This window comes from Odocoileus virginianus, chromosome 5 (assembly GCF_023699985.2).
Source record: "Odocoileus virginianus isolate 20LAN1187 ecotype Illinois chromosome 5, Ovbor_1.2, whole genome shotgun sequence".
In the NCBI taxonomy this organism is placed as follows: Eukaryota; Metazoa; Chordata; class Mammalia; order Artiodactyla; family Cervidae; genus Odocoileus; species Odocoileus virginianus.
This window is the reverse complement of record NC_069678.1, coordinates 90,735,247-90,760,665: the sequence shown is the minus strand read 5'-3', so window position 1 is coordinate 90,760,665 and position 25,419 is coordinate 90,735,247. Positions and strand designations below refer to the sequence as shown.

General features: G+C 39.2%; 1 protein-coding gene, 1 long non-coding RNA gene and 1 pseudogene across 9 annotated transcripts in view; 1 reads left to right on the top strand and 2 right to left on the bottom strand.

Moving 5' to 3' along the window:
* Positions 1-18,113, bottom strand: part of ZMYM6 (zinc finger MYM-type containing 6) — a 45,134-nt gene extending 27,021 nt beyond the window's left edge. The window contains exons 1-6 of one of the 8 annotated variants that reach the window (XM_020908637.2): positions 17,939-18,113; positions 16,659-16,825; positions 6,621-6,720; positions 5,572-5,821; positions 1,749-1,923; positions 1,459-1,650 (exon numbers count right to left, since the gene is read on the bottom strand). In XM_020908637.2, coding sequence (XP_020764296.2) covers positions 1,459-1,650; positions 1,749-1,923; positions 5,572-5,821; positions 6,621-6,720; positions 16,659-16,751 — 810 coding nt within the window. In that variant the 5' untranslated portion in view covers positions 16,752-16,825; positions 17,939-18,113. Of the gene's footprint in view, positions 1-1,458; positions 1,651-1,748; positions 1,924-5,571; positions 5,822-6,620; positions 6,721-16,658; positions 17,860-17,938 lie in introns of those variants that run through there. The other 7 variants (XM_070468418.1, XM_020908633.2, XM_020908634.2 and 4 more) reach the window with 7 other exon arrangements.
* Positions 6,730-15,907, bottom strand: LOC139035286 (ribonuclease P protein subunit p20-like; annotated as a pseudogene).
* LOC139035287 (uncharacterized) lies at positions 18,046-20,073 on the top strand. Its single transcript, XR_011487958.1, has 2 exons — positions 18,046-18,274; positions 18,966-20,073. It is a non-coding gene; the product is annotated as an uncharacterized lncRNA (long non-coding RNA).
* Positions 20,074-25,419: the final 5,346 nt, after the last annotated feature.

Sequence of the window (25,419 nt, the reverse complement as noted above, 5' to 3'; positions counted from 1 at the left end):
CTACCTGTTTTTCAAGCTGAGTTTCACAATAAAATTTGCCTCTAAGGTTATTCACGTTTTAAGAAACACAATAATAGTGGCCACCATTTACATAAATTAAAAATATTATTACTTACTGAGTGCTCATCATAAGCCAGGCCCCATACTAAGCAATTTTACATACACTGTACTGTAAAATCCTTCCAATAACACAGTTAGATACTTTAAAAAATTATATTAACAAACTGTAACTTTAATTAACTTAACCAAAAAACCAAAAAACAGGAAAGTAGAAGATTTAACTTACTTCATCTGGATCCAAAGTCCAGGCTCCTAACCACTACCATACACTGTCACTGGCACATTGTAAAATCTTTCACTAATAAGTTACACAGGGAAGTAAAAGCTAGGAAAACATAAATTGCAAAGCTTCTTTACATAATCCTCTGGGTAAAAGAGGAACACCACTTACGCAGTGGACAGAATACAATACCAGTAACAAAATCAGGAATGGAACTGATTTGGGGACTATGTATACACACACACACACACACACACATACACATATGAGTTCTTTTCTTGCAAAAATAGTAAGCAGACTGCCAAAAGTGGCTAAGTTCCTAGAAAAAGGATACTCTACAAAGATGAATGTCCATTACCAACTGCTCAGAGGAATTAAACCAAACTCCCTAACTGAAAAAAAAATTTAATTATCATTTACATGTTTTTTGAAAATAATAACTTCTTTTTTTTAGGACTTCCCTGGGAGTTCAGTGAGTAAGACTCTGTGCTTCCCACGCAGGGGGCACAGGTTCAATCCTTGGTCAGGGAACTAAGATCCCACGTGTCACATGGTAAGGCCAAAAAATAAATTTTCAGTTTATTTCCTAAATAAGTAACTTTTTGAAGACCCCATATTATTCAGCAACAATTAAACTGACACAAATTAATATATTTAGTAACAAAACTAATAAAAATTAACTATAGTAAAAAAAGGCAGTTGGAAAACAGAAAAATGCAACAAAAAAAAAATACCTAAAGCATTCTAATAAAGCAATGTTGCCAAAATAATGACGATTAATTCCAAAATACACTTAAAATACGTACTTTCTAAAATGAAAAGATATGTTTTATATTTGCTGACTGTATCATCTTTTAACTTTTGGTCATAGTTTATCTACAATAATATGAGGTTTTCTTCACTATCAACAGAGCACAAAATATTTCAGACTCCTAGCAAACCATGAAATTATGTTTGTGAGTTTGTGGCCATGAAGGAAACCCTAAAGAATGATCTAGTTCATCTATATTATTTTACTGTCAAAATCAACCCTTACAGTTTCAGAATCTATCTCATTTTTCTGGAGGGGAAATCACACACCAAGATCAATTGATGGGAAGAGCTCACTCCTATTCTGCACTTTGCCGCCATCTGAAAAGGGGCGAGCCTAACAGTGCACAAGAGACTGATATTCGTACCTGCTTATATGCCGTGATACTTGTGGAACTAAAAACCTTCTGGGACTGGCAGGGACCAGAGCTACTATAGCAATAGCTCCCACAGTTCTCACAACAGTTCATGGTGAGGTTGTTGGTAGAATGAAATTTTGAAAAACAGGCATCGCTACAAAGACCATGTACCACATTTTGATATTTAACTTCAAATCGAATCTAGGAAAGAAAAACACACACAGATACAAAGTAAGCAGAGCCAGGAGAAAACCTCTGATCTGTGAACAGAATCTCAATAAAGACGAAATGGAACTTACATCAGCATTCTTCTGACACATACTGCACTTAGCTGAAATGCTATTGGTATATATGGTAACAACAGGTTTTTTCTTTAGCTCATAAGAAGAAAGGCATGATTGGCTGCAGAAATCTTTGCTAGGAGAGGAATTTTCAAATTGGGTTGTGATCACATCCTTTGGATTTAAAATGTCTCTAAAAATAAATAACAAAGGCAAAATGAAATGTATTCTTCGTAATTGTAATTTCTTCCTCTTTGTGAGCTAAAATAACTACATTTACTAAGGGCAGCTATTGTATAAGTAGAAAATGGCTGGCCCTGGGAAAGGCATCTGGAAAACTGGGTTTGATGATTAGTTCTATTACTTCTCAGCTGAGGGACAATGAGTGAGGCAACAGGCAATTACTGGCTCAATTTCCTCATGTATAAAATGGAGTTCATAAAACTTAATTTATAGACGTGTTGAGGGAGAATTACATTTAAAAGATATCCAGCCAGATGCTCATGAAAAAAACATTGAGGCTTCCAGTTCCAACCAAGTTTCGTCTACTGGAGCCAAAAAGAACAAGCGTCCATCCCACAACTCCAGACCACAAAACACTTGTCCTCTTATGAGCCAGTAGCTGCCAAGAGTAGAAACATAAATGAAACAACAAATGAAAAAATTTTTTATTCAAATGTAAGATTTGAGAAACATAAATTATCAAAGATTTGCATTAAAAATTAGCATGATATATAAAACTTCACTATAACTGAAGAGATCCAAGAAACAAATGACCAACAAAAGGGTTATTAAGGCTTGGTTTCAGAGGACAGATGGAAACAAGAATGAGACAAAAAGAACGGAAATAACTGAGTTGTTCTATGACACTCCTAGAGTTATTTTGGAAGAGCTCACTGTTTCAATAAGCACTGCCAGTAAAAACAAAGGCTAAGTTATTGCCATTCTTCTGACAAGTATAAAAACTGAAGGAAATAACCATTAATTAGAAACACTACTGCAGGCCACATAGTAAAGAATAACAATGGCAATAAAATTATGTACTATAATAAGGTACTGGGTAATGATGATGTGCCAGATATTGTTCTCTTTACTCAAATTATCCAATCTAATGATCATAAAAAACTCTATAAGGTAAGCATTATTGGGAGACCAAATCAGAAAAGTTAAATACCTTGTCAAAGTCATTCGGCTGGTAAGCAGTGAAGCCAGAACATAAATTAAGGCAGTCTGATTCTACCATCCACGCAGTTCCTCATTCCACTATTCTACCTTCCATCCTGTACCTTCATCACACTTAACTATTCTACGGTAAACTACAAAAGAATTTCAAAGGCGACAGAGCACTACTTTAATTTTCTATAACTCAAGCTTAATAAAAAAATAGTGAATCTTGAGGACCAAGCGGATATGCTTATATGCACACGAAATATTAATACTGAAAAGTGATTCTTCTACTACAATCAAAGCAATTAAGAATTTCATTTAATAATGAAAACCTACAAGTGCCATGTATACATACATATACCAATGAGAATGACGTTTTAATGAAAATCTGTGCACATGAATATAAATGTACTCTAAACCTCACACACCCAAACATATATGCCACACCTAAATATTTACCCTAGAAAAACTATACCTCTTCCAACAACAACATGGCTCAAACACTTTTTCTAATTTCTCATTTAGTTTATAAGAACTCTAAGCACAACTTTTTAATTTTACAGTCAGATATCATGTTTAACAGTATGACTCAGTTTAATCATCTCCAACAGTCGGTTGGTAAGACATCGAGTAACTTTTGGCAACTTACAAAAATCAAACCCCAGCTGAAAAGATAGATTTATCACCTAACTTAGCCTAAAGGAATGTTTCACAATCTCTGAAGGCAATGCCAAATCAGGAGACAAAAAAGTTTTCTCAACAACAGTACTGTGGTAAAAAGCCAATGATAAGAGTGACTACTTTTAAGAGAATAATATGTATTTGGATGTATAAGTCATGTTATATTCTTTCAAATTTAATTAATTTGGGCTTCCTCGGTCCAGTAGTTAAGACTCCACATTTCTACTGTAGGGTGCATGGGTTCAGTCCTTGGGTGGAACTAAGACCCCACGTACCATGTGACTTGGTCAAAAAATAAAATTTAATTAATTTGCTCTTGATATTTGATATATTGAAGCTGAATACCTAAAAACAGAAAACTAAATTTGGGTTTCCCTATAGTCATGTATGGATGTGAGAGTTGGACCATAAAAAAGACTGAGCACCAAAGAATTCATGCTTTCGAACTGTGGTGCAGAAGACTCTTGAGAATCCCTTGGACTGTAAGATCAAACTAGTCAATCCTAAAGGAAATCAACCCTGAATATTCATTGGAAGGATCATTGCTGAAGCTAAAGCTCCAATACTTTGGCCACCTGATGCAAAGAGCCAAGTCACTGGAAAAGACCCTGATGCTGGGAAAGACTGAGGCAGAAGGAAAAGGGGGCGGCAGGGAATGAGATGGCATGAGACGGTTAGATAGCACCATCAACTCAATGGACATGAATTTGAGCAAACTCTGGGAGGCAGGAGAATTTATTCTTCCAGAGCAGTTTCATGAGAATGACATGAAAAAGTTAAAGTAAGGTATTGGGCATTTTGGAACAAAAGTAAATCTGAATATTTAAGTAAAATATTTTAAAACTTCTCTTTCCTTTTTCTTGGGGATTTCCATTTTAATAGGATCTACTTTTAGATACCTAAGGTCAACACAACCAAGCAGATAAAGAAACTATCATTATGTCTCCAAAGACAAAACAGAGGTCACAAATTATGTTAACTATACATAATATCAAATTTATTATTTAAAATAATAGGATCCCACTTACTAAGCATTTGCTATGTGCTAGTCCTGTGCTAACACTTTCTCATTAAAACCTGAGGAAGTAGATACTATTTACTAATGAAGAAACTACGGCTGAGAAAAGTTAAATATCTAGCCCAAGGTCATACAGCTAGTAAGTGACAGAGCTACTAATACAATCTAAGACCAAGCTCCTTTCTTGATCTACACTGTTAACTACTCAACAACTCACTACATTCCTAGAATTACACTACTTTTAGTAGGCAAAGCATGCTAAATTCTTCAAACTTACTGAGGTAAGTTTATGATTATTATTATTAATTTTACTATTTTTTATTTTTCTGGCCACACCGTGCCCAGCACTCAGGATCTTACCTAGTTTCCCAACCAGGGATCAAACCCATGCCCCCTGCAGTGGAAGCGCAGAGTCCTAACCACTGGACCACCAAGTAATTCCCAAGAAAGAAGTTTATAGGACTCTTTCGCTATTTCTTCTTCTCTCTGCATCTATGCGTTATTATAAGGCAACAGTGACCTCCAACAAAAGCTCACAAGGACTTCTCAGGAATAAATGCATTACTTTTGTGGCCAATTACCTTCTAAAGAATTAAATAACTTTCATATACTATTATAAGGGTGGTATTATTTCATTCTATACTTCAGTAACTTTCAAGAGAACAAATAATTTTGGAATGGTTGTCTACAATTACAAAAGATATACAATATATAAGTGGTCCTGCAATTTCTCACAAATAGTTTTATTTCTTTCTAGTAAAATTTAAGTTGAAAGACATAGGAAAACTGGTTTAGGCGATCCTTTTTTACATCAAGTCACTTATTTAACTTTACAAAACTTTAGAATTTGCAAATTTCTCAATTAGCTAAAAAATATTTCCAAAGAAATGTGCTAAAGAGATTTAAAGTAGCAATAGTCTGTTTGAACTAAATACACTAAAAAAATTAAAAGATATAATTAAGAATATCTCATACTTCGAGCAGTTTGCACAGGTTTTCTTGGGAGGAGGTGGTAGGCAGACAGATGAAGAATGTCCAATGATGCACCTTGTAGAGCAAAAGAGCTGAGTCGATCCTGTCTTATGGAACGCAGTTTGCCCCTTGTAAAGCATTTTTTTACAACCAGAGCAAAAAACCTGAAGAGCTACGCCTGGAACTGAAGGAAGCGATACATTTGGGCCAGATGATGCAAGAGAAAGCTGAAAGCCTGGGGTCAACTGTTGGGCTATAAACACAAAATAAGAAAAAGAAACAAACAGAAAAAAAAAAAAACAGTTTTCATATCAACATGAACATATATACATTCTCTATTTTTTAGGACAAATTCCCTCAGTCTGGAAATCCAATATTGAGACAATGAACCACTCCAGAGCAGGTATTTCCAATTTATTTAACCCTGAGACACAGAAAGAACCACATTTCACATTACAACCCAGGAGACACATATGTAGATTTGTATGTATGTGTACAGGCATACAAAATTAAATAGCTGAAACAACAGTTTCATGAAATAGTATGTTTCCTTACTACATGCATCACACTCTGATATACAGTTGACCCATGAACAACTCAGGGGGCTGAGGTGCCAACCCCATGCAGTCGAAAATCTGTGTCCTGCCATCTCTGCCTCAAAACCAAAAGAACAGACAAGTGACTCATCCAAGGGCAGGCAGCTGAAAGTCTGGATGGAATCAGGACTCAAACTCTAATTCTTTTGATTTCACATACTGCGATTTCCAACTGAACATAAAAATTTCCCCATACTTAATTTACAGATCTATAAAATGAAAATACCGTATTTATTGAAAAAAATCACCTAAATAAGTTGACCTGCACCCATTCAAATCCATGTGTTCAAGGATCAACTGTAATTATATTCCACTTTTTAAAACTGTGGTCAAGACCAGCCAGCCAGTCTGAAAAGCACTGCTTTGTCTCAAGGAAGAAAACAGACTTATATGAGGAGGTACTTTCCATCCATTCTATTAGTCAATAGAACAAGATACTGATCATAACTAACTTACAGTTCTGCTTCTTACCAAGAGGACTGTCACTGACCGAAAACACAGCACTGATTTTCAGTTCACTTTCTTGAGCTTTTGGCCTTGAAGCATGTATATATTCCTTAAAGAAAAAGAGAGAGAAACAATATAGTGTGAGTACCTGAGTAAACTAGAAATTCAAACAAAAAAAAATAACTGTCATATTTATCTCTTCTACCTTATAATCCTAGTCACCTTCACAGATGCCTTAAAAGTCAAAATGTACAAGTTATTAGACTGATTTAATCTTTACAAAAGGATTTTGTAACTGGAGAATCTTTTATGATACTTACATTTACTTACCAAATGTAATCTTGGGAGGGAGGGGACATACGTATACCTGTGGCTATTCATGTTGCTATATGGCAGAAACCAACAGAATATTGTAAGGCTATTATCCTCCAATTGAAAAAAAATGTTTAATGTAATCTTGCTATACACAGCTATTTCAATGCTGAGCACTACTTTTCTTTTAGGTTACACTTTTAAGGGAGCAATAAATGAAATTAAATCTGAGTGATTTAGAGTTTGGATCAAATTACTAATTTTATCCAACAGATCTGCAAGCTGTCACACCTGTTAATGGCAGAAAAGATACGTGTTTCAATGCAATCTGCTCATTATATACAAAGTCATCACAGCCTAAATCAGATTTATCTTTAATATATTCTTCAAAATGCTTTAAAATAATATATAATCATGGGGAAAAATTTAAATACACAAATCTCCCTTAAAAAAAGACTGCCATTTATTCTGAGATATGAATTATCCTACATTTGGGGGGAGGGAGGGGATGTTAAAATAGCCTATTTCAAAATAAAAAGCTTTTTTAAAAATAGTCTTACTTTTTAGAAACAATGGTGATAATACGTGCTAACTGTATTTTTAATCTCCCTTACTTAGCAAAATAACTGATATATCAGTTCCCAAAGTTACTTTGGCATTTCTCTGGAATATTAAATGCCAAAGATTAAAAACCACTGCATTAATTTACCACTTTCCTTGGTACCAAACAAGCTACTGCCTATAATGTAAGACCTACTGAACCTTCTCTATGGATGAGAAAAGTGAGGTTTAGAGACGTTCATCAACTTGTGCAAGGTCACACAAATACCAAGTGCACAAATGGGAATCAAATCTACGTCTGTTTCAAAACCCATGCTCTCTCCCTCATAAACGTACAAATACAATATACCATAATTACAATAATGAATTCAAACCCTGGTTCCCCAATTGAAATTAAGTTTCCCTGGTGTAGGCTCTCCCATCTCCTTTCACTCACAGCACTTGTCATAATACATCATTTCATATTTATTTGGGTGATAATCTGTTTAATGTCTAACATCCCCCTTCCTCCCACACCAGACTGAAAGGAACATGTCCACTATAGGCAGGGATCCTATGTTTTCCCACTTCTGTACATTGAACACCCAGCAGTCACATAACACAACAGAGAAGACTATGGGATCTGACAGCAGACAGAAACAAGTGTGATCCTGGTTCATTTTTGCAGCGGGGTGGCCAGGCCCCAACACAACCCGAAACTTTTTATTGTGTAGGACGATGGTTACAGACCACAAAGATTCAGGAAAACCTACTGTTTGGGCCCAACAAAAGACACTATTTGCCTTCTCAGTTCAGAGTTCTCTGGGCTGCAAGGGGACAGGCTTTTTCCTACATGGCTCTGGTAGAAGGTCCATGACAGCAATCAATATAAGAAGAGCCACATCTGAGCCTAGCTGTAGGCAGGTAGGTGAGCCAGCCTCATTTCAATTTCTTGAGTGTGACCCTGAAGACATGGATATGGATGGCTGAGTTGTTGCGGATCTGGAGCAGCGGCTCTCCTGTGTCCGTCCCTGGTCGGAGGTACTGGCAGCCTTGTGCAAAGACCTGAAGCTGCCAGCCTGCAGCTGTGGGGCAATGTGAATGGCACAGTTGACAGGCAGGCCCAAGTGGTGGATGTAGGTCTCAGTGCAGGCATTCTGACTCCCAGCCCCTCAGCCTAGCAGGTTCCGGCAGCAGGCCAGCTGGACCATAAAGCCAGTCTTCCTGTGGATATAAATGTCACTGCCTCCAGGGCAGGCGGTGGGGAAGCCGCTCCCACCGGGTGTACTCCACTGGATCAGGCTCGGCCTTGACCACCCCTGCGGGCTCTCCATCTTCAACCATGCTGTGTATCTCTCTCCAGTCCACAGTGCCCTCCGCATGCTCGTGGCCCACTCCCCTGCCAGGCCACTCAAGCAATCAGCTGGGATACAAGAGCTGTCCACAACCCCCAGGCTCTAAGAAAGGAAGAGAAGGAAAGGGTGCACCGCAGAAATGACAGAACGCTAGCAATCCTAGTATTTAAGAACAAGTTATTTAATCTTTTTCAGTTCCAATTTCCTTATCTAAAAAGATAGTATAACCTAACCCACTGGACTAAATTTATGGGATATATGATTTAATACAAATAAAGTACGTAGCATGATGCCTTACAGTTAGCCAAAAGTTAAATATGACTCATGATCAGAATGCTAGCTCTTATTATTTTCAGAATTATAACACCGAATAAATATTTGTTGGATGAATGAATCCAAATTCATTCAATTCAAAGTATGCGTGCGTGCTCAGTCACTCAGTCGTGTCCAACTCTTTGCAACCCCACGGGCTGTAGCCCACCAGGCTCCTCTGTCCGTGGAATTTTCCAGGCAAGAATACTGGAGGATGTTGCCATTTCTTCCTCTAGGGGATCTTCCCAACCGAGGGACTGAACCCACATCTCCGTGATCTCCTGCACTGGCAGGCGGAGTCTTTTACCACTGAACCACCTGGCAATTCGAAGTGGACATTCTTAAACATTACACTTAAATAACAATATTTATTGGCACTTGTAAAAAAGGAGAAGTTAAAAGTACATATATAGACTGCCTTCAACTTAACCAAAAAGAACACTAAAGACTCAATAAAAGATTGTCTATCATCAACTCAATCTCTTAATATTTTTCTAATATGCCTGCTACACTTCCCTAGTCAGTTTCTCTTACTTCACAAAGTAACTGTTCCACACCTCCATCACTCATAAGTTCAAATCCCATATATTTCTGACTCAGTAATGTTTCTATTTCACCAAGAAAATAGAAGCAGTTAAGTAAGAATTCCCTCAGCATCCTGATTCCCTCCTCCACCATGCCTATACGTGGATTGGCAAACCGTCCTTGAACCTTACAGGAAAAGGCAACCTTCTCAGCCATGGCCAAAACAATACCTGTGTTCAGAGTCCCTTTCCCTCCCCCTTCTTACAGCACTTCATGCTATCTTTTTTGTATCTTTGTGTATGAAAGCAGCATGAACTAAGAGGCCAAAAGGTAGTCTATATGGGTTCTTAGTACTGCAATTCAGGGATCACAGATTCTGGAGGAACCCAGAATAGTGTCCGAGTGGAGGAGAAGGGATAGGGGATTTTACGGGGAAAAGGAGGAAGTTCAAGCAGGCTTACACAAGCTGTTGACTAAGAATTTGGACTGGAGGATAAATCTTGTTCTGTACATTTGATTGGGTTATCGAGCACATCTCATCTGTTACTGGAGAAAGGTATGGTTTCCTTACTCCAGAAATAGTTCAGTTCTTAGCACTATTCTTTCCTTGCGGCAACTCAGCAACTATTCAGCAATTTTACGTTACAGAGTTCAACAAGAGTTCAGCATGGGTACCAAATATGATGATCCTCAAGGAGTCTCAGTCATTCCTGCCTTTGTTCCTTTCACAATTTCCATCTTGGTTTCTTACCTTCAGCTTATAAGGAACCTAATTCCGTAGGGAACTACTGCCCTCTCTTCTCTCTCTCTTTACAACCAAACTTAAGAGAAAAAGTATTCATTCTTTCTCTACTTCACTTTGATTCCCTCCTGAACACAATGCAATCAGGCTGTTGCTTCAACTGAAAGATAGCCAATTATCTCAAATTGCGTAATTCAATAAACAGTTTTAGGTTTTATCTTTCTTGGTCTCTCAGAAACATCTGACATCACCAATAATTCTATTGGTTGCTTTCTGATTATGTTATTTCAATTCATCATTACTATTTCTTAGTATCCTTCATTCATCTTACACTCACCCCAAGTAAATGGTGGGTTCCCCAGGTGGTTCAGTGGTAAAGAATCTGCCTGCCAATGCAGGAGGCACAGGTTCAATCCCTAGGTCAGGAAGATCCTCTGGAGAAGGAAATGGCAACCCACTCCGGTATTCTTGCTTGGGAAATCCCATGGACAGAGAAGCTTGGTGGGCTACAGTCCAAGGGGTCACAAAAGAGTTGGACACGACTTAGCAACTAAGCATCAACAAAGTCAATGGTTCCAAATTCAGTGGCACTGGAAACCCTTCAAAGTCTCGTTAAGACATAGATTTTGGGGTTTCAGCCTCAGAATTTCTTATTTAGCAGGTCTGGAGCATGGCCCAAGAATAAACATCTCTAACAGGTTCCCAGGTAATAACAAGGCTGCTGCTTGGGGGATTACTTGAAGCCATTTTGAAGCATTAAATCAATCCAGTTCCTAGCGCTCTATCCTGAGGTCTACTCTTTTCTCTATTTTTGTTCCCTGAACAATCTCATCCAAGTTCATGACCAACCATCACCTATACAGGGTGACCAAATATAGCAAATAAAAATATAAAACCAGTTAGATTTAAATTTCAAATAAACAAGAAATAATTTTTTAGTGTAAGTCCCAAATACCGCACGCAACACACGTGCTAAGTCACTGCAGTCACGTCCAACTCTTTGCAACAGTATGGGAGCCCGTCAGGCTCCCGTGTCCACGGGATTTTCCAGGCAAGAATACTGGAGTGGGTTGCCATGCTCTTCTCCAGGGGTTCTTCCCAACCCATGGATCAAAACCACATCTCTTTCGTCTACCGTCTACCGATATTGGCAAGCAGGCTCTTTACCACTAGCTCCACCAACACTTACATGAAAAAATATTCATTGTTCATTAGATAGTCAAATGTAACTGAACATTCTGTTTTTAACTGGCAACACAATACCTACATACAGATAACTCTCTAATCTCTAAATACCACATTCATATGGCAAGTGCCTCCCAGGGCAAAATTATCACTTGAATGCCCCAGAGCCCCTTGAATACAACAGATCTCCAACTACACTTACTACTTCCTCTTAAATCCTCTTCCTAGCCCCTCAGTAAATAGTATCATCACAAACTGAACTTACTGAAGCCAGAAACCTCTGAGTTTTCCTGGATCCTCCTTACCCTCATACCTCATATACTATCTCTAAGTCAGATCAATTCTATCTAAATATCTAAAATTTATTCTCTTCTCCCCCTTTACTGTTGAAATACCCAACCACTGAACAGATCACATTCTCTCACCCCTCAATGACTTGGCCCACGCTCTCTTCTCTGTCTGAAGGTTTTAATCAACTGCTATAAGGTTTTAATCAACTGATTATAACTGTTATAATCAATACCCGCCCTGTGAAACCTTCCTCTTCTCCCTAGACAGACATAAGGTATCCTTTCCCTATGCTCCCCATGCACCTTACACAATATTTAAAATTATGGTAATTATATCATATCCTGAATCAGTATCTGTACAGAATATCTCTACGGATTCTGTATCTGTATCTTACAGAGGGAGCACAAAGCCACAGGAAGAACACATGTCTGAAGTCAGTCCAAGCTAAGTTCCCATTCTAACTCTGATGCTTCCTTTGAGTTTAGTAAGTTACCAAACCTGTCCCTCCTTCAGTTCCCTCCTTTTTAAACGGGGTAAGGATACTTCCCTCCTCTGTAGAGTTTAAATGAGAATGGGTAAGACACAGTCAGCACACCTTTTGGCAGGGCACAGTCACCCACAGATAACTACCTCTCCCATTTCCATACCTTTACTCCCCTTCATGTTATCAATTCACTTGAGAGCAGAGGCCCTATCTTTTCATCTCTGTAGCTCCTCCGAAAACAAAATAACTAACACAGCTTAACATCCTAGTTAAGGATTTGGGCTCTTGAAACAGACCACTTGGGTTCAAATGCTAGCTCATGGATTTACTAGGTTGTGTTACGTTTTATCTGTGTCTCTTGTTTCCTTGTGTGTGAAACAGTAATAACATACTTAACTCACAGGATTTGTGAGTGTCATGTGTAAACTGCTTACAACAGTGTTCAACAAGTGCTGTAGGTCATATAAGCAGGAATAAAAGCTCACTGAATGACTGAATGACAATTCATATAGCTTTAGTATCCAGGGCAGACTCCTAGTATATCAGAAAGTATTCCAACTTTTTCAGTTTCTTCTCTCCTATTTTCCAACATGCAAACATGAAAAGGAGCACACACTATTTGTTCAATTGGCTTTTCCATCATAGCCAACAATCATGAAAAATTATAGCCCATTCACCTTCAAGCATTAATGTAAACCAAAGAGAACTGAATAAGCCCCCATCCGCTTAAATTTACATTGTAAGCTGTCAGTGGGATTTTCTTTACCACAATTTTTATATTCAGAAAGAATACTCAATTAAGTCATAGTTCAATATTTCTTAAATTTTTAGACTACAGGCAAGGTACAATGAAAGAAATACTGGATTTGGAATTTTTAAGAACTGGTTTTGTATGCCAGCTTTGCCATGAGACCTTGACAAGTCACTTATTCCTTCATGCTCAGTTTCCTCATCTGTGAAACATAGGCTCTTTTATTTTAATTACTGAGCATGTGCAGTCATTGTGCCAGAAGCTGAGGCCAAATAAGACCAGACTCTGAAAAGAAAACGCACTGAGCTGTAGATGCCATAATAAAAGTGAAAGCACTACACACAATTTAAAGCAAAAGGAGAGACTGGCTAATTCTAAGCGACAAGACAGTTAAATTATTATCTTAAAAGAGGAGAAACTTTCTGCCAAGTTATCCAGTTTAGGATACAAAGGCAGAAGAAATGGCATGGGCAAAGGCAAGGAAACAAACATTAACAGAATATACCTTTTTGTGAAATGCGAACAGTTTGCAGGATCATAGATTAGAAAAGGTGGGAAGGCTGAGTGACACTAGTGAAGAGGGAAACAGAGCCTAAATATGGATAGTTTGGATGTAACAGGAGAAAGTTGACGTTCTGTCCCACATGAGGAGACAAGATCTTTAAAGAGAGCAATGCCATCAAATTTGTAAAGAGTACCATGGAGCTCTTTCCCTATGGCTGTGGAGTCACATGAGAGGCAGAGGTTTAGGTGCATTCAAGATTCGGCTCCACCCACTGCCATGGCCCCATAGCTACACCCCACCGCGCCTTGGTGGAGAAGGCATTCCTGCTGGAGGTGTAATGGACATTAACGCTGCTTTACAAGAGCTGCTGAAGGCCACCCTTACCCAGGATGGCCTGGCATGGGGGATTTCGAAGCTACCAAAGCCTTAGACATCTTTTTGTGTTTGAAGCCCATCTTGTTGTGTTTGAATCTAACTCTGAGGAGCTTATCTCAAGTTGATGAAGGCCCTTGTGATGAATGACAAATCAACCTAATTAAGGACAATGATAACAAAAAACCAGAAGAAAGGGTGAAGTGAAGTGAAGTCACTGACCCCATGGACTGTAGCCCAACAGGCTCCTCCGTTCATGGGATTTTCCAGGCAAGAGTACTGGAGTGGGTTGCCATTTCCTTCTCCAGAGGATCTTCCCAAACCAGGGATCGAACCCAGGTCTCCTGCACTGTAGGCAGACACTTTACCATCTGAGCCACAGGGAAGAACGGGTAGGCCTCTGTAAAACTGACAAAAGAAGGGGAAAAAACCCTGTAAAACAATAGTTGCAGTTGTGTGATGGTTATGGACTATAGCAAAGAGTCTCAAGCAAAGGATGTCAATGGAGGGGTACTTCTAATATTAATAGAAGAAATGATTTAATTAAAAACTTGGCTCTTGTTACTCAAAAAAGAGAGAAAAAGAGAGAGTACCATGGTATCACTACACAGGATTTTCATGAATGTGACTGAAGAGATGATGTTTAATAAGAAACTCAGTGTTATAAAAGTCCAGATGAGAAATAATGAAACAGAGAGGAAGAGTGGAAAACTCTTAAAAGGTAGAATCCACAAAACTTGGCAAACAAATGGTTACTTTTGGCAAAGGAAGACGAAGAACTACTATCTGGAGGGAAAATAAGTGTCACAGATACCACCATCCCCCACCCCACATCCTGCAGACACTCCCTTAGAACACTTCACAGTACAACCCTTTAGGAAGGCACGGAGTTGATGAACAAATTATTTGACATCCCTGTCCTGGAATGATACTGCCCTTTGAGATAATACAAGAAATAAAAAATTATCATTATTATTTATATTTTCAGTATTATTGGTTTGCTTACACAATAAAGCCAGTAACTGGAGTATACAGCAAAGGAACTGTCCAAGATGGAAAAAAATCACCTTTTGCCAAAACACCTAGCTGGTCTCTCCACATTGATCTCCACAGATTTCTAATCTGGGTCCCTAAAGGGTAGCCATACAATCTTTCCAAACATGGTTTATCTTGTTCTACCGAGTAATAGCCTACAATGGCTTCACAAAGTTCTAATGATAAGACCAACATAAGACCAAAATTTGTAACAAAGTCCTGCACAATCTGGCCTCAAATTACTTACAGTGCCTCATCCTAGAGGCAGGATAGCACAGGCTCTGAAGTCTGATACCTGGATTTGAATTCAGTTTTTGCCATTTAGGAGCGATGATCTGTGGTAAACTGCTTGATCTCTGTGTACTTTGGTTTCTTCATCTCAAAAATGGGGATAATGATAAGGCTGTAAGAGTAGTGCTCATCACAGTCTAGGCACATGTAAGTTTTAACAAGTTAGTATTTATAGTGTCATGTTATTATGATATACTTTACATATTGATATATCAATACCACTATTAGTATTGTCATTATGATCACCATTATCATAGTCATCACCATTTTCAGTTTTTAGGTTCCAGGCCCACTGGTCTTGCAGTTCTTCAAAAGAAGCATGCATCTTCCCAAATCAGAGCTTTCCTATATGCAGATCACTCTGCCTGGAACACTATCCTCCATGCCTTTGCCTAGTCAATTCATTCTGCAAAATTCAGCTTACAAATCCTCCTCCAGCCCACACCCGCCAATCAAAATTAGGCCAGATTCCCCATTTTAGGCCTTTTTTCCACAGCATTTGTCATAGTTTGTAATTATATATATTTATACAATGTGATCAATTACTTGTGTAATGTCCATTTCCTCTACTAACTGGCAAGCTCTACGAGGGAAGAGATTTTTTTTTTTCACAGTATTTGTTAATTGTTTATTTATTGAGAGACTTTCTCACCCCAGACAGTCATAGTTTCATAGTTCAGGAACACAGGAAAGTGACAAACTTCCATGGAACTCAACCCAAGAAATCCTTTATATTCCAAATCACTTTGCACTCTGAAAAATACCAGCCTTCCTCATCTCCTCAAAATCTTTCATGGAATCATAATTCCTGTAGAAATCTGCATATGCCTTCTTTCTTCGTTCAGCCACAGCAAACTTATAGAAAGTTGCAAACCCCAGGGAGACCATGAATGCTCCAACAATATGAAATCGCAGATGTTTGGCCAGGAGGCCACGCATCTGAGGTTTTGCCAGAGCAGTGGACATGGTAGTTCTCCTTCTCGGCGGCTCAACCGCAACGTCCTTCTAGGCTGATGGAGAAATGGACGACCCAAGGGAAGAGATTAAACTGACCTTGCTCACTGCTGGATTTCCAAAGCCTGGCATAGAGTAGACCACAAATACTTGAGAATTCTTTGTAAAGGTACCAAATAATGGGATAACGGTAATACAAATTACTTTCACAAAAAGAAAGTGTTATCAAGATCTTTTTTCATTCAAGGAACATAAGAGGTAATTTACCCATCTAATGGGGGGGGGGGAATCAATTTGGGTTACAAGGCTGAAACTTAGCTAAAAATTTGAATTCAACAGATAGAAGAAAAGAAACTTAAAACAACATTTTTAAATGAAAGCTGAAATGCTTACTTGAGCATTGTCAGGTTCTTCTTTAATTTTGTCCAGAAGGGCTTGCTGTGGTGCCAGTGCTTTGCCACATTCACCATCCAAAGGTTCTTTCATCCTAATTTTTTAAGTAAAGGGAATCCTCAGTCTAAAGTTACTAGATTTCGTCTTGGTGGTAGATAGCTGGATTCCTAAAACACAACATAAAGGATTGGTACTCAAGCTTATTCTTGTGGGTTTTTTTTTCTCCTTCACGTTTATCTGTATCAAAAGCTCTGTGTTAAGCGCAAGGTTTTAGGGCTAAGCATTTGAAAAAACAACTCTTCTGAGGCCATGACTATACTCCTTCCTGCCTTCTGCTCCTTCAGTAGCTGCCTTCACATTAAAAAAAAAAAAAAGAAAAAAAAAGTCTTAGAACAATAGTTCCCACTTCCCTGATATCTTTAAAGACAAGCACTCTTGATTTTTTGTACGTTGAAAGTTACTTTGGAACTGAGACTAGAAGACCAAGACGGGGGAGGAAGTTACCAAGCTCTTGGAAGAAAGGACCTAGAAATACAGTTTCTGAAACCATGAGAATTAGTACTTGAAACACACCTCCAGCTTAGATGCCTCAAAGTGGGGCACAGCAAGCTCCCCACCCCCACCTCTAATTCAGCCTTCACTGGAGGTCTCCACAGGGGCCGCATCTCTGGCCTTACAACAAGCTCTAAGCTCAAGATGCCACCAAATGAACTGGTATGCCCTTAAAATGGTCCACCTACACCTTTCATGGTCTCATGGGGTCCATGCCCAGAAAGTAGCCCCTCTGAGCTCCATTGCCCAATCGTCTTCTTGTAAACAAGATTCAGCAGACTTCCCTTCCCCTAGGAGTCAACATACTAAACAGGACGTAGTACACCTGAAGCAAACGAAAACTCTGCGAAGTTGTCTTGATCCAAACAGTCAAGCCAGGCATGGAAATGGTCAACGCCAGGCTTAAAAGCCAGTGCGAGAGATGAGAATTTATATGCCCACTTGCCACAGTTATAACAATCGATGAGCGCTCATGTCTTATTCGCTCCCCAAATCTCGTCCCCCACCAGTAACTCCCACGCCTGTCACTGAGTACAAACACTGCAACGCTGCATCTGATGGAGGGAACGCGACCCGCATATGCCTGTCAGCCCATCTCTCCGGCGAAACCCCAACCTTTCAGCCACCCAGCCAGACTGCGCTGCTTCCGCCCTGCGCCCGCCTTATCACGTGGCGCGGCCACCGCCCCGCCCCATACGGCCCCTCCCGCTGCAATCGACCGCGCTCACCTTCTGCTGCCCTCGTCGCTCCTGGGAAACCCTCGTCGCTCCAGGAAGCGGGGATAGAACCTGGGGGCCCCACCCCGGGACAATGATTACTTTCTCTTACTGGAATACTTCTGCACTTAACATTGCAACGCAACAACCATACAACTGCGCGTGTGCAGCCCTGGTTGCCGCCCCGCCCCCGTCGCCCTTTCCCATCATGCTTCAGATCTGAGCTGAGCAGATTTCCCAGCATTCTCTCTCCTCATTATGGTTGACTTCTTAAAGACACAGAGACCCAGTAATGAGAAGCTAGAGGAAGGGATTTGGGGGAGAACGTAAGGGGCGTAAGATGACACTGTAAGTGCTCTGCGCCATTCTTATTTCCGGAAAGGTGACCTACTAAGAGAAGTTGAATTGAATAAGTAATAGCTAATATTTATTCCGACTCAATGGACATGAGTTTGGGTAAACTCTGGGAGTTGGTGGGAGGCCTGGCGTGCTGGGGTTCATGGAGTCGCAAAGAGTCGGACACGACTGAGCGACTGAACTGAACTGAATATTTATTCAATAAATTGGATAAGTAATAGCTAATATTTATTAAGCCAAGTGTTTGGTAAACACTTGATATGAATCTTTCCACTTCTTCCTAACCACGACTCCAATGGTACAAATGTTTCTCTGGGAGCTGTAAATGAAGAGATTAATGAACTTGTTCGAAGTCAAGATTTGGTACTTTTGCATTCAACATTGTTTTGAAGATACAGCTATGATTTGTGAGGCTGTCATTTATTCATTTTTACTGCTGTATAATACTCCATTTTATGAATGTGATACAATTTAACCGTCTACTACTGATGGCCATTTGAGTTATTTCCAATTTTTGGCTATTAGAAATAATACTGCTGTGAACATTCTTGTCTCTTGTGACACATATGCTAGGTTTATACGTAGCAGTGAAATTGCTTGTTTTGTTTATATGAAAGATAAACAAATAGTTTCAAATTTATTTTTTAAGATTTAATTTAATTTATTTATTTGGTTGCCCTAGGTCTTGGTGGGCTACAGTGTATGGGGTCGCAAAGAGTTGGACACACGTATTAGTTGTACCACATGAAGCATCTTAAGCTGTGACATGCAAGATCTACTTTCCATTGAACCTGGGCACCCTGCTTTGGGAGGTCCTCAAACAACTTTAGAAAATGGTTGTTTCGATTTGTACTCCCACCAGCCATTTACGAGAATTTCAGTCACCCCACATCCCTGAAGATAATTACTACTGTTACTGTTGTTGTTCAGTCACTGAGTCATCTCTGAATCTTCAAAACCCCATGGACTGCAGCATACCAGACTTCCCTGACCCTACTGTACACCTTTTAAATTTTAAACATTTTGGTGGGGATAGTGGTATCTTATTGTGATTTTAATTTGGATTTCCCAGATTTCTAATGAGACTGAACCCATTTTCCTGTTTTTTGATATCTGGATAGCCTCTTTTATGAAGTGCCTGTTCATGTGTCTTACTCATTTTTGTATTGGATTGTCTGCTATTTTCTTATGGATATGAGTTCCTTGTTGAATGTGTGTGTTGCAGCTATCTTCTCCCACTCTGTTGCCAGCCTTTGTACTTTATTATTGGTGTCCTTTGATGAACATGGACTTCCCTGGTGGCTCAGCTGGTGAAGAATCCACCTGCAATGTGAGAGACTTGCGCGTTCAATCCCTGGGTTGGGAAGATCCCCTGGAGAAGGGAAAGGCTACCCACTCCAGTATTCTGGCCTGGAGAATTCCACAGACTGTATAGTCCATGGGGTCACAAAGAGTCAGACACAACTGAGTGACTTTCACTTCACTTTGATGTATATAAAAGACATTAATGTTTAAGTGTTTCTTGTGTCCTGTCAAAAAATTTTTTCCTACCAAAGGTTCTGACTAATTTATAGAATTATCATTAATTTGCCTTTCTCATTAGATCTACAGTCCATCTTCAGTTGAGTTTTGTGTATGGGTGTAAGATAAGTCAGGTTTCATTTTTTTCGATGTGAATATTAAACTGATTAAGTGCTATTTTTTAAAGGTCTGTCCTTTCCCCCACTGTTCTTTATCATTACCTTTACATATATAAGTTGTCTATAAATGTGTTAGTTTATTTGAAGACTATGTAATCTGTTCTTTTTGTCTTTTTTTGTAGAAATATGATTCTGTCTTAATTTCTATAATAACTGTATAACAAATCTTGATGTATGTGCTCCATTATTTCCAACTCTTTGCAGCCCCATGGACTATAGCTCACCAGGCTCCTCTGTCCATGGAATTTTCTAGGCAAGAATACTGGACTAGATTGCTATTTCCTACTCCAGGGCATCTTCCCAACCAAGGGATTGAACCCAACTCTCTTGCATCTCCTACATTGGCAGGCAGATTCTTTACCACTTGAGCCACCTGGGAAGATCCACTGAAAGTTGATATCTAGCAGTAAAAATCCTTCATCCCATTATGTTTTCAAAAATGTTTTGGCTCTTCTTGGTCCTTGACATCCCATTATATTCTTCAAGACTGTCTTGACTCTTCTTGATCCTTTGCATATCTATATGCATTTTAAAGTCAGGATTTTGTTTAGGATTACACTAAAACTGTAGGCCTATTTGGAGAATTGGCATTTGTTATTCACTGTGTTGGATTGTGTCCCCCAAAAAGATATGTTGAAGTCCTAACCCTCAGATGTGACCTTATTTGGAAATAGGGTTGTTGCAGATATAATTATTTAAGATGAAGTCATATTGGAGTAGAGTTGGCCCTTAATCCAATGTAACTATTGTCCTTAAATGAAAAGGAGATGTAGAGACAGACACATGAGGGAAGAACACCAGCTGACAGCTGAGGCAGAGATTAAAGTGCTGTAGCTGCAAGCTAAGGAAAGTCAGGGATTGGTGATAAACACCGGAAGCTGTTAGAGGCAAGGAAAGATTCTCCCATACAGATTTCAGAGAGAAAATGGCTCCACTGATACCTTGATTTTAGATATTAAGCTTCCAGAACTATGAGACAGTAAATTTTTATTGTAGCACTTTATAACAGGAGGCCCAGGAGTCTAACATAGCACTATATAGGGTTGACTCTTCCAGTCCATGAAAATGGTATATCTCTCCATTTTTTAAAATGTATATAATTTCAATAGTTTTATACTTTTTAAGTGTAGAGAACTCATATCTTTTTAAGATTTTTTCAGGACTTCTCTGGTGGTCCAGTGGTTAAGACTTCACCTTCCAATGCAGGGGGTGCAGGTTCATTCCCTGGTTGGGGAGCTAGGATCCCAGATGCATCATGGCCAAAAAAACAAAGCATAAAACAAAAACAATATTGTAACAAACTCAATAAAGACTTTAAAAATGGTCCACATTAAAAAGTACGCTATTTCTAAAAAAAAAAAAAAAAAAGATTTTTTTCTAGGTCTTTGATATTTTATTTTAAGTGGTAAAATTTCATTTTCTAATAGTTTATTTCCAGTATATATATGTGTGTGTGTGTGTGTATATATATATATATATATATATATATATAAAGAGAGGGAGAGAAATGTCTACAATTGACTTTTGTATGTTGGTCTTGAAGCCAGCACCATTGCTAAATTTATTTTATTTATTCTAATAGTTTATCTATAGATTTAAACTTTTAAAATTCTAACTATGTAGAGAATAGTGAAAAGTTCGCTCTTCCTTTTCAAGCATATGATATTTATTTATTTCATTTATTGCCTTATTGCACTGGCTAAAACCTCTAGTGATGTGTTAAATAGAAATAGTGACATTGGGCATGTGTATCTTCTTCCTGCTGTGTTGCTTTCAAAATAAAATCATTATGTACTATATTTGCTTTAGATTTTTTTTTCCCATTTATTTTTATTAGTTGGAGGCTAATTACTTTACAATATTGTAGTGGTTTTTGCCATACATTGACATGAATCAGCCATGGATTTACATGTATTCCCCATCCCGATCCCCCCTCCCACCTCCCTCTCCACCCCATCCCTCTGGGTCTTCCCAGTGCACCAGCCCCGAGCACTTGTCTCATGCATCCAACCTGGGCTGGTGATCTATTTCACCCTTGATAATAGACATGTTTTGATGCTGTTCTCTCAAAACATCCCACCCTCGCCTTCTCCCGCAGAGTCCAAAAGTTTGTTCTGTACATCTGTGTCTCTTCTTCTGTTTTGCATATAAGGTTATTGTTACCATCTTTCTAACTTCCATATATATGCATTAGTATACTATATTCGTCTTTATCTTTCTGGCTTACTTCACTCTGTATAATGGGCTCCAGCTTCATCCACTTCATTCATCCAGCTTCATTAGAACTGATTCAAATGAATTCTTTTTATTGGCTGGGTAATATTCCATGGTGAATATGTACCATAGCTTCCTTATCCATTTGTCTGCTGATGGGCATCTAGGTTGCTTCCATGTCCTGGCTATTATAAACAGTGCTGCAATAAACATTGGGGTGCACGTTTCTCTTTCAGATCTGGTTTCCTCGGTGTATATGCCCAGAAGTGGGATTGCTGGGTCATATGGCAGTTCTATTTCCAGTTTTTTAAGAAATCTCCACACTGTTCTCCATAGTGGCTGTACTAGTTTGCATTCCCACCAACAGTGTAAGAGGGTTCCCTTTTCTCCACACCCTCTCCAGCATTTATTGCTTGTAGACTTTTGGATAGCAGCCATCCTGACTGGCGTGTAATGGTACCTCACTGTGGTTTTGATTTGCATTTCTCTGATAATGAGTGATGTTGAGCATCTTTTCATGTGTTTGTTAGCCATCTGTATGTCTTCTTTGGAGAAATGTCTGTTTAGTTTTTTGGCCCATTTTTTGATTGGGTCATTTATTTTTCTGGAATTGAGCTACAGGAGTTGCTTGTAGCTTTAGAATTTTTGCAGTCACTTGTGGGAGATTAAATATGCTAAATTCTTTGCAACTCTTCTCGTCAGGAAAAGGATCTGTCTCCCTACCCCTTGTTTCTGAGTTGGGCCTCGTGAATTATACTGAACTGATAGAATATTACAGAACTGATATTATGTGAATTTCCAAGTGTAAGCTTCATAGTCCTTTCAGCTTCTGTTTTACTTTCTTGGAATGTTCCCACAATGTATCAAGGTCATATAGGTTAAACTACTGAATGATAAAAAAAAAAAATCATGCAGCGAGTAGCCCGAGAGTCAGCACCAAGGCCCCATACTTTTGTGTGGAACCATTCTAGATCCTCTACCTTGCTAGATGACTGCTCAGCCTCATAGGTGAGCCCAGGCAGAAGAACTGCCCAACTAAGCCAAAATTGTAGAATCACAAATAAGTAAATGATTCTTGTTTTAAGTAAATAAGTTTTGGGGAGCTTTGTTATCTAGCAATAGATAGCTATTCCAAAATTAGTATGTAAAAATGGAGTGCTGCCAAAGCTAAAACTTAGAGGCTAGAAAAAGATTAACCCATATCATGTAGTGGCAAAATTTTTGGCAGCACTACTGCTTGTACTAACGTAGAAGATAGAAAATGTGCTTAATGAACTTATGGATCTATAAGATCAGGAGATTTCCAGAAAGAATATTAAAGGTGCCTGTTGATTTATTTCAACCATCTTTGATAAGGTATTGTAAAAGAGAAATAAGCTAAAGAAAGAGCAATTTTGTTTTCAAGCAGAAATTGCACAATATATAAAGGATCCAGGACAGTCTCTCCAGCTAGTAAAATATCATCAAAATAAGAAATTGTGGGGCTTCCCTGGTGGCTCAGTGGGAACGAATCCACCTGCCAATGCAGGGGACATGGGTTCAATCCCTGATCTGGGAAGATCCCACATGACTTGGAGCAACTAAGCCCACGTGCCACAACTACTGAGCTTGTGCTCTAGAGCCCAGGAGCCACAACTGCTGAAGTCCACATGTCTTAGAGCCCATGCTCCACGAGAAGAGAAGCCACTGCACTAAGAAGCCCGCTCACTGCAACCAGAGAGTAGCCCCGCTCTCTATAACTAGAGGAAAGCCCGCACAGCAATGAAGACCCAGCACAGCCAAAAACAAATAATGAATGATTTTTTTTAAAAAAAGAAACAGCCTCAGAAGAAAGATTGAATCAAGGACATCACAGGTAGAATGTGGCCTCAAGGTCAAGATCAATTCAAGAATGCAGCTGTAAGAACTCATAAGGAGTTAAATATTATCTCATTGACCCTCTCACTCATTTGACAAAAGAGCTTCTGAGAAATGTGAGGATGTTGTCTCAAGGCAATCTGACACACCCAAAGTGTGGTGAAAGCAACTGTCACAGGCCAGCTTTATGAATGTTCTGCCTCAGAAAGAAGTGTGGGTGTGGGGTGGGGATGAGAGGCTCAGTGAACTCGAGCCTGGGGCCGCATGGACACCCTGGCTCTGGGCCTGAGGCGACAGCGCGGCCAGAGGAGCTGTAGGTTCCACGTGATATGGTCGTGCCTTCAGTCCAGGGATGAGCAAGCCTGGGCTTCAAGAGAGGGCAGGTTCCTAAGGATGGTGGAAGAAACTGGGCCCAGCCTGGCCGGAGATGTATGGTGGGGGAGTCTGTAGGTGCACTCACCTTTTTGCTCTGATGTAAAAGATAGAAAGTGAAAGTGAAGTCGCTCAGTCCTGTCTGACTCTGTGACCCCGTGGACTGTAGCTTCCCAGGCTCCTCTGTCCATGGGATTCTCCAGGCAAGAATACTGGAGTGGGTTGCCATTTCCTTCTCCAGGGGATCTTCCTGACCCAGGGATCTAACCCAGGTCTCCCACATTGGAGGCAGACGCTTTAACCTCTGAGCCACCAGGGAAGTCCAAAAGATAGACCTGTCCTTAAATATTAGATCCATAAAACAAAGTTCATAAAAACGGCAGTTACGTTTCTAAGGAAGGAGGGATGTAAATAAAAAGGTGCAAATTGATTTAAGCTTTTCTTATTATTCTACCCTGCATTTGTTTCCAGTTTCATTTGGGAAATAGAAGTCGAATATACATTTTAAATTCTTTTTAAAAACAAGGTTCAGGGAAGGGTCCTGGTTGTGGTTAAAATAGAGATTATTTGAGAACATCTTAGAGAAAAGTCCTAACCTCATTCACTGATCCAAATAGGAATCAGCGTTGTTTTTTTCTTCTCCCTCTTCAAGCTTTTCTTTCATGTTTGCATAAACTTCATATAAACCACGGATTTCAGAAGGAGAAACACAGTATTCACACCATTAATTCAAAGTAAAGGGAGGTTTTAACGTTGCCAGAGTCAGAGTCTAAGTCTGCTGGGTTGGGCAGAAAATTGTAAAATGTGCCTTAGCATCATGATACCATCATTACTAATTTGAAGTTACTAACATTACTAACTTGTTCTAAAAAAACAAGTTAATAGGTTTGAATCCTCTGTAATTCTTTTTTTTTAATATTAAATTTGAACCATTCATATTGCAATAAAATAGAATTGTGTTTAATATCCACATAGAAGCCAGGAGTGTCTGTG